The 10,520-nt window shown below is 37.5% G+C and overlaps 1 protein-coding gene and 1 long non-coding RNA gene across 2 annotated transcripts in view; one reads left to right on the plus strand and one right to left on the minus strand.

Moving 5' to 3' along the window:
- Positions 1–6,597, plus strand: part of znf469 (zinc finger protein 469) — a 12,485-nt gene extending 5,888 nt beyond the window's left edge. Inside the window, exon 1 of the mRNA XM_016469814.1 lies at positions 1–6,597. This exon is cut by the window's left edge and continues 5,888 nt beyond it. Coding sequence (XP_016325300.1) covers positions 1–5,497 — 5,497 coding nt within the window. The 3' untranslated portion in view covers positions 5,498–6,597.
- LOC107675458 (uncharacterized) overlaps positions 1–10,520 on the minus strand; it is a 38,740-nt gene that overhangs the window by 6,980 nt on the left and 21,240 nt on the right. The gene's annotated exons all lie outside the window — the stretch shown is intronic.

Below are 10,520 nucleotides of genomic sequence, written 5' to 3' on the forward strand. Positions count from 1 at the left end.
CGAGTGTGATACACAGTTTGGTAGTAAGGACTCAAATAATGCTATCCAAAATCCAGACTTCTCCAAAATATTCCACTTCTCAGCATCCCCTACCATACCAAAAGACGAAAACACCCTGTGTGAAGGGGAAAAACAGAAATGTGATGAAGATTCAGCTCTAATTGCAAATACAGAATTATTTTCTGAAGACAATGGACATGCATCTGACAAAACAGGTGGAACAACAGATTGTCAGTCTAAGACAGACATCCAACAGCCCATTTCAAACATCAAGTCTCCTCATTGTGAAGAGCACTTATCAACCTATTCACAATTAAACAATACACAACAGGTGGTTTCTCCTAAACATCTTCCTGTAGTTCAAGATGAACATGAATGTACAGCCAGTGTGGAGAGGACCATGCCTGATAAGATATTGTTTTTTGTGCAATCAGAATATGAAGAGAATCAACAAAAGAACACAGAGCAGAGTTCTAAACTTCTTATTTCAAATCAAGCACCAGAGATTTCCTACAACTCTATCCAAAGTCCTTCTGAGCTCAAAGATAATGGTCGACTACCAAGCACAGTTACCCCTGCACTGAGTAAAAACAGACCAGCCCTGGAAGACAAGAACTCAGATCAAATTAATATTGGCAAGTCTGATCCAGCAACAACAGGATTAAATAATTCAATTAATCCCCATCTGGATTTAGTAGAAATCACAGAGAGTAAATTTTCTAGCCCTGGAACACTGTTGACTGTGGACAAAATCTCAAAAAAAACTTTTTCTGAGCATTCTGGGGCATTGGCTGACTCTCAAGATACAGGTGCACTGTATGATTTTAAACTCAGCCCCCTAAACTACAGTGAAACAAGTTTCAATGACTACAACTTCACCTCTAAATGTTTAAACAAAGACCAGCCTGATGTAAAATCAAACTCCACAGACAGTTACATTCTCAATGTCTGTGCCTTCTCTCTTGATGAACCATCATCATCCAGCCCAACATATAATGCAAATGAACAAGAGCCAAATATTCAGGGTCACCTGACTGGACTTGATATACCCGAAACCTCTATAAATAACAACCAAAATGATATCAAATATTCAAGTGTCTTAGCTTCCTGCAGTAATTATGTTGAGGAAGGCAGTAAAATTGACTCTGAACAAGTCTTAAAACTTAACCAAACTGACATGAATGGTAGTCCCCTTCCACCAGAAACTGTTGATTACATGGATCTGCACCTCAAATTTCACAAGAAAGCAGATTCTGAAAAGCTAGACCACCAGATGATCACCAGTGAACATGATGCAATGCAGAGGTCAACAATGTTAGACATCAAGGAGATACCTAATCCTCTGATACACTGTGCAAAAGCAGCATCCATGGGTCTTACATTCACATCTATCCAAAATGAAGGACCAAGTCTACAGTCAAATGAGACAAAAACATCACCAAAAAAGGGTGGTACACAGAATGCAGTTCAAGGAAAATTTCAGTGTGAAATATGTGCAATGTTCTTTCGCACACAACCTGGACTTAAAAGACATAAAGCCATGAAGCATATAGTAAAGACTGAAGGAATTTCTCCCATTGAAAATCTAAATATCAGCAGTCAAATGTTCATGCCCATTTTAATGCCACACCCAACAGAAAAAGCACTGAAAGGTTGCATGGATGTTATAAGTCCAGCAGTTCTTTCACATCCAAACAGAAGTGAAATCTCAGATGGACAAGGACAGCAAGCAGATCCACATTTGATCGTTCAAGGGATTCCAAGTGATTCTGATATGTCAACGATCCCAGAAAGTTGTAATATTGATCAGACAACTTCTCTAAATGAAAAAGCAAATAACAGTAACACCACTGTGGACATGAGCAGTGAAATGTTTGCTCCAAAACTGGTAAAGCAAGACACATTTTCAGTTGAAATACTCGACACTCTTAAAACAGATATATTGCAGGCTATCTCTCCAGATTTTCCCTCAATGGTACAACAAAACTGTCCTAAGTCACCTGAAAAACAGGTCCCAAATAGCAGTCACAGCTATCATGATGTCAGTGTGAGGGAGGAACAGAAGAGCATGGTAGCAACTATCAGCAGTGAAGAGCAAAAGGAAGAAATATCTTCCATAGGGCATTCTATATTTCATAAGAAAGGAGACACATATGACATTGACGATGTTGTGACAAAGCATTGTGCTATTACCCCAAAATATGTTCAGACAGAAGATGTCCACTATCCACTTGGGGATTCTTCTGTGGCTATCAAGCATGAGAACACCTGTTCTCCTGCAGAAGACAGTCATGTACTTACTGGTACTTTAGGAATAGGACCTGATCTCAAGGCTTTCTTTGAGGACGAAAGCACTTTTTCTCAATTATTCCCAAGAAATTATGACAGGAAACGAAAGAAATGTGCAAGGGTCTATGGTAAAAGCAACAAAAAGCAAAAACAACGGTCCTGTTTAATTTTAGATTGCCCTCTTACTGGTGCCTTTATTGATAAGTATGAGGAGTCTAAAGAAAATAAGATGAGGCACAAGTTTAGCAGTGACACAAATGACCCTTGTGAATACGAAACCATTGAGATGACTCCCAAAAGCTTAGTAAAGAGTTCTATAGAGAATGCATGTAATTCAAAAGATGACCTAATGAATAAACAAGCTGGTTATGAGGAAAATGTAGAAACTGGCATTAAAGTATTTTTATGTGAAAAAGAGGGCACGATTAGACAACCCTTAGAGCATCAGGATGATTCGCATGATTGCACTGTGCCAGAGAACAAAGTTCCTCAGGAAGATTGTAAACCAGAGGTTCCTGCTACAGCCTGCCTTCTCCAAATGGTCTGTGTTCAAGAAAATGTCTCTTGTTCGCCAAGCACTGAGATACCAAACCTTAACACGACAATTCAACTTCCTGTACCATTTTTTGAGCCTGAGAGAGATATGACTTTGGTTGAGACTATTACAAGCACAGAACTGAAGGACCCTGAAAGACCTTGCAAAAAGCCTGTGGAGCGGAAGTGTAGGAAACGCATTGAACCTGGACTCAAACTTAAGCATAAGCAGTACAAATGCAAAGCGTGCTTCACATGGTTTCTCACCTTAGGTGAGCTCGACTTCCACAAGCTCTCTCACAATCCATCACCTCCCCCAACTTGCTATATGTGTGTCCAACGCAAGTTTAGCTCACGGGAACAACTTAGGGACCATCTCAGGGAGAAACACGCCAAAAACAAAGCAGGTGTTTGGACTTGTGGCATGTGCTTGAAAGAAATTTCAGATGTCTGGATGTACAATGAACACTTGCGTGAGCATGCCACACAGTTTGCACGAAGAGGCCAGTCTCAGAGCTCCCTCTTGGACATGCCTGGGTGTTTCATGCAGGAAAATGCTGTGAAGAACTTCATATCTTCAATAATGCAGCATCGACCCAGCAAAGCTACAAAAGGAGACAACCTTAAATCTTCATCTAAGGAAGAGAGAAGAACTTCTTTAGATGTTAATGGACAAGAGTTGAAGGTTCAAGAGGAGTTTGATTCCACAAGTCTGAAGACTAAAACAAGTATTGGGGGACGAAGTAAACATTGTGCGCTGACAACGCTTGAGGTTCTACCTAAAGCAGAGACTCCTTCCAAAAATGCTGAGATGCATCCTAATTGCAAAGACCCTTCAAGGGACTGTCACCACTGTGGCAAGCAGTTTCCAAAGCCCTTTAAGCTCCAGCGTCACTTAGTGGTTCACAGCTTGCAAAAGATTTTCCTTTGTCACAAATGTCCAGTGTCCTACCAAGAGGCAAAGGAGCTTAAAGACCACCTTAAAAATGATCATGAGGAGACAGATGAGCCAGACTCAAAGCATACCACACTGTATACTTGTGAACTCTGTGCCGACGTCATGCATGTAATTAAGAAGTCCTTCATCTGCAGTACCTGCAACTACACGTTTTCCAAAAAGGAACAGTTTGATCGTCACATGGAGAAACACCTTGCTGGAGGGAACAAGATCTTCAAATTCAGGGGAGTCATGAGACCTTGCAAGCCTTTTAATTCAAAAGATGAAATATCTGACATGCCACCAAGCAAGAGAAGGAAGGCAACGGAGAGCAGCTTAGACATGACAGCATCACACATGCAAGGCATCCCATCAGTGTTGCCAATCATAGATGACACTGCACAGAATAGTATGGAGGACCATTCTACTGAAACAAACAATACCAATGTGAAAATTGAAGATGTAGCTGAGAACTTCCCTGAAGTTGCCAAGGACATTATAGAGTGTACAGTGCAAATTGATTCTGCAGAACAGAGTCTTTCATCAACAGAGCTGAAGGAAGAGGATGAAAGCTCTTCTCCATCTCATAAAATCCAAGCGTATGAGCCCAGGGAAATCAGTGCAACTGACAAAGAAGCTCTGACAGAGATTTGTGACGTTAAAACAGAAGATGACTGTTGCACAATTCCAACAACATTGCTAGATTCAGAGATTAACATTGACATAATTTCCAGACAAAACGAAGACAGGGTGGAGACAAACCCTTCAGTAAGCCTTGAAAATGCAAGTGAACATGGGGAAATAACAGACTCAAGTGTATGCACCATTCATGTATGCGGTCAAACAGACAGAAGTTTACCAAAGCAATATATGCAAGGTCTCTCATCTTGCAGTGACTTTGAGCTCTCATCTGTGAAGCAGTCTTTAAATGAGACAAGCTACTTGAAGCAGGATCAAACAATCGAGACTTTATTCTCCATCAAGAGAAATGAGAATAAAGAAGATGTTCACACTCATGACAGTGAACATCCGACTACTGGCCAGGCTAAGCACATAAATATGGTCAAATCTGAGGAAACTTTGAAACATAGTCTTGAAAATAACCCAAGGTGCCTTAGTACCACTGATTCTGCATGTCACACCAACATCTCTAATACATGCGAAGAAAAGGACTCAGCCAAACAACAAAAGAAGAGGAAAGAACTTAAGACACCTCACAGCTCTCAGAGAACACCATCTCCAACTGCAAGGGAAAATTTGGGCATTGACCCAAGAGTCAAAAAGAAGTTCAGACCTAGCAGGAGTGAAAATATTGATGGTCAAAGGAAAACCGATCTTCCCAATGACTATCCAGTGCTTACATCAGTAAAGGATGACACGGTCAGCAACAAAATAATCTCCAAGCATAAAATAGCATCTTCTAATCTGGGTCTTCACCTAAAAAAAGGTTCTATAGATTTCACACAAAAAAAGGTTGAGATTGTACGTCACTTCAACGGAGATTGCAAAGGGAAAAAGAGCATTCCTAGGAGACCCATCCATTCCCCTTCTTCCAGGGTCTCCACCCTGAACAATTCATTTAATAAATCACGGTCCAAGCCAGGGGTCAGATCCATAGAGACTCAGTCATATCGTACTGCAGAGTCACAAAACAACCTCCTCAGCCAGCTGTTTGGCCAAAGACTAACTAGTTTTAAAATTCCTCTAAGGAAGGACACTTCTGAATCTATTAATTAAGGATTAAATGGATGCTATTAACGAGGAGGTAATTAAGTGATCCACTAGGCATGTTATTAAGGCAGTTTATTCATGAGACTAGGATTGTATGGCCCTCCTCTGTGAAATCATTTAACTCCTTGTTTAGTCACTTTATTGCATTCCTCTTGTAAATGTGTATTTACATATATGTGAAGACCAACAAAAAAATGTATGAATATAGGATGAATTTGTTGGTTACAAATGAGTTTATTTTCTCTATTTTATAGCGGACCATTATCTCTAAGAGAGTGTATTTCATCAACAACAAAGAAAGGTTTTTGGAAAAGAATTTACTTGAAAATGAACTGAGAATATTTGAGTTCCTAATAATGCATGACACTTTTACATTACATGTTCTTAGATGCTTTCCTAGCAACAGGACCAAAAGACATCCTAAGTCTGGAACATGTCAATGTGCCTATTTTATATGCTTCAGAGAATTACTCCTTCATACTCTTTTACTTTACTGTATTGCGAAGACACTCATTAGTATTAGATTTTGTATCACTAATTGGTGCTATTTTATTATTATTATTATTATTATTTGTGTAATGTGAACACAATGTCTTATAACTGAAGGGAACATGTAGCAATTACAGTCATCATTGCTGGTACTCAACAGTTTTAGAGCAAATGACACAAAAATACTGTGTCAATCAAATCAATCAAAAAGAATGGGTTAATTTGTGTCTTAAATTGATGTGTTCAGAGGAGGGCAAGGGAAAAGCCTTTTCCAAAACTGAATTTAGTTTAATTTCATCTATAATATGAACTCAGGTGCTATTATTGCGCATGAAACCCTTAGGAATTCTTCCCATGCACTGATGTTACCATACAAAAACCCCACACATGATCATCTATAATGTCCCCCAGTTCTTTAATTATTACTATTTACTAGAACAAAAGGTGCTTTGTCATGTTTATATGTATCTTATATTGTATAATATTGTAGGTTGATCTATTCCAGTGCAATGCATAATGTCAAAGTTCTATTTTAATAATGTGCAAAAGATGAAGAGATAAAGAAAAATACAAAGCCTACTGAAGGCTTATGAGTGGATCACAAGGTGCATCATATAAACTTGGTTATTAAAAAAAATATTTGCATTAAGCCTTTTGTGTCTTTGTCTTCTTTGATGGTTTCCTTTGTTTCAATTTGACAGATCCACTGCATGAAATATGTGCTTATAACTGCTTACAATGTTTAATCCTGAGAGAAATTTCTCAAAATACAATGTAAAAGAATGAACGGTGTGCAGTGTGTGATAAGAAATGGAGAGTACATCTTTGTTGTGTCCTTTGAATTCACATTTAATGATCACTTTAAACTGACATCGAAATGAATAGGTGAAGATCATAGAGCCATCAAGAGTTGACAACCTGTTTTACAGGGAGAATGGAAGCTTTGATCAGAAATGACATGTAGTCTTCCAAAAACAATTGTGTAACATATAAACACAAACAATGGAATCCATTACTAAAAATGGAAAATGCATTTTTCTCATTTAGTTTTTTTTTTTCATTTCAGATACAATATAACAGTGCAGTATAACAATTAGAGTGAACAGCTTAATGACCGCAGAACTCAAGCTGATATGAAATGCTGTGTATGTTTGTTGTGTTATACCTGATGATCATGTTTAAAAAAGTCAACAACAAAAAAAAAAGTTAAAATTCAAATTCGGAATCCTAATTTTTCAGTACGGTCTTCGACTTTTGAACCCCACTGTATTTATGCATTCATTTTAGAACGTTCACATCCTAAAGCTAAAATATATTTTGATTAGTTTACCCTTCAGTAACACCAAACTATGCTCTAATGAGAATTGTCACGAATAACGGTTTTGTTTTGTTTGTTTTTTGGTTTTATTTTAGTAAACAGTAATTCCTCTGCTCAAAAACAATGGCACATCATTCCATAATCATTCATACACAATAGCACAATAATTACCCAAATAAGAGCTTCTACTGGTTATGCAAATGCACATCGCAAACAACAGGAAATTAAGTTTGGCTGTTTGATTACCGTTACTTATTTGTTGCTCAGAAAATGACTAACACAGACAGTCATTTCAAGCTGACTTATCACTGTGTGTTTAGTGGCTTGTATCCCTACATGAACCTTATTCACCTTCACATAGGAATAAAAAGCCATAAGACACAACAGCAGTAATAGGAGCACGGCAGTGAGGGAACTCCCTGGCTTTGACCAAAGATGTAGGGGCCCATATTGGAGGCACCTGGTAGAAGAAAGAAAGAGGAAGGAAAAAGATTGATAACTCTGAAATAGATATGACAAAGATTTTGATATGAATTTGATATGATCTCAGCTATCATTATGTGTCACAGTAGGCATCAAGAGCGAGGCATTTTCAAGACAGCTACGTTTCTGTGAGGTCTAATTCATTAATCAATCACTACAAATGTCTTACCATGCGATACACAAAAAAAAAGCTTCTGTAGCCGTGAATCATGTAATTGCCACTGATTACTCTTTTGGTTTCAACCAAATATGCTGTGAAACTCATGATTAAATGTTCATTTAATTATGCAAACAGTGATTAGTTCAATTATTCTGAGCAAATTTTACCACAATGCAAGGTGCTCACTAAACTACAGTTACCGAATACTAACGAATGAATTTAGGCTATATGCAGAAAAAATGTTGCAAATGGTCAGGGTGGCTGATTTGAATTATTGACTGTCAATCACTCATGAAAAAGAAAACTTTTCATTGGATTTTCTCTCAGTGCTGTTTGTTGGTGCCAAGCAATAATTGTACGGCTCCTTGTCAGTGCTGTTCTGATAATTTCATCTTAGAGCAAAATCTCCTGGGAAACAGGACAGCTTTGCTCTTTGAAGTGGAGTGACATTATCACTGTGGCTGGCCCTGAAAATAGCATCAGATTCGCCATACTGCCACTCACAGAGGGCTGAAGATCAGGGCTAGATAGAAATGGGCGATTGGTCAGCGGTAATGACATGGAGCCTAAAGGGAACAGAGGCCATCTTCAATCTCACCTTTCAATCCCAGCAACCCCCGGTCACCATTCAGCAGCGCATAGTGCCACTCGCAGCTTTTGTCACTGATGGAAAATTACTGGGGATTCCATCACATTGCCCCGATGTCAGAGATGGAGTGCGACAGCAGGAGAAAAAGTGATAAATGGGACTTTATTTGGTTCGGGGAGAGCTTTCAGCTCCCTGGGCCACAACACAATATTTAATAGAAAAAAGTCATTTTGCTGTTAATTTATGACTCATTTGGGGGATAATACCAGGCTGTCATCCACTTACAAGAGTAACAGGTAAAGATGATTTGATAAGAAGGCTCCCCAGGCTTCCCAGTGCCGGAAAACAGGAAATACGACACACAGGTAATGCCTCAGATGGAGGATGCCCATGTGTAAACCAGCATGAGTTATGATTATGTTTTGTCAGTATTAAGGCATGAATGAAAAGCCAGCACCGCAAGCCACCAGCACTTCATAATAATAGCAAACAAATGACAGACAGAAAAATCTAAATTAGTCCCGCTTTAGCATTTAAGTGTGTTTCATTTACATTCTGTATTTTTTATGAATATGAAATACATTTAACACTAATGTAATGCTCAGTATACTCCGTCAAAAAATATCTGAAAACATAATTGCAGTGCATTTTATATTATACAGTTAAGTATGATTACAGTTTTAAATTTAATGTAACACTATTAAAATGTTTCTAATTTGTACAGAAAATACTGTAAAAAAGCTATATTAAATCAATATTATCCAATGGTACCTCAGTGGAAAAACTGTAAATGTTTAAACATCGCATTATATGTAATTTTACTGTAAAATATTCAAAAATGTATGGTTTTTGGAAGTAAAAACATTTTTTTTTTAACAAATACTTTACAGTGGAAAACAGTAAAAGGACATTCCCAGAAGTCCATGTGTAGCATCACATATGATTACATATTTTTAGAATAGATTTTGTTTCTTCTAATATCATATCGGTGTTCTATGCTACATTTGCTGTTATTTGGTAAAAGTTTATTGAATTATTTTAGTGTCATGTGTCCCAGATGTGTTTTGTGTATAACCTTTTGCAATTTGCACCATCTATATATACTAGGGATGTAACGATTAACTGCGAGCCGGTTGAAAATCGATTCAAATATGTGACGATTCAAATCGGTTGAGATGCTAAACAAATCGCGATTCATTTAGGGGTAGGAGTTTATATGAATGTATGTCTGAGGGGAACTTACTGACTTTAGAAAAGTTTAGATGGTATTTTTTCTTTTCATCTTGCCTCTGTATAATGCATATTAAAGTTCGTAAGTTCAGCGCTGCTTTGTTTACAGCCGAAACCAGGAAACGGTTTAAGCGCCACCTGCTGGCTGAAAGTGAATCTGCGTCTCATTCAGCTTTTCTGTTTCATGCAGATATTTTTATTTATAGTTTCACAAAACTGAGTTACATCCCTAATATATACACAAGTATTTTATGAACAGCCTACATAAGATGAACTTTAATTCATTATGTGGCTTTCTGTTTTACTACCCGTATTATTATGGTGATTATGAGTACATTTAAAAGTTAGTTATTTACTGTAAATTTAACAATGTTTTTATGATGGTTCAAAACACACGATCGATACTCATTTTTACTAGTCTTTAAAGCACTAAATGACATTAGAAAGTCCAAAATGTAACAAAGTTATATCAAATCTTCACCATTTAACAAATTAAATTAGACACGCTCCAAGCATTACATTTTTAAAAAGCACCTGAAGCACCTATATATATATTTAAATACTTTTTTTTTCTTATCTCCTTTTTTAAAACACGCAAATGCTTTTATTGCTGCTCTTTTTTTCTTAATGTTCTTCTATTCTGACCTGTGAATCACTTAAAGGGGTCATATGATGCTGCTAAAAAGAACATTATTTTGTGTATTTGGTGTAATGAAATGTGTTTATGCGGTTTAAAGTTAAAAAAACACATTATTTTCCA

This window comes from Sinocyclocheilus anshuiensis, unplaced genomic scaffold (assembly GCF_001515605.1).
Source record: "Sinocyclocheilus anshuiensis isolate Anshui unplaced genomic scaffold, SAMN03320099.WGS_v1.1 scaffold1270, whole genome shotgun sequence".
NCBI lineage: Eukaryota > Metazoa > Chordata > Actinopteri > Cypriniformes > Cyprinidae > Sinocyclocheilus > Sinocyclocheilus anshuiensis.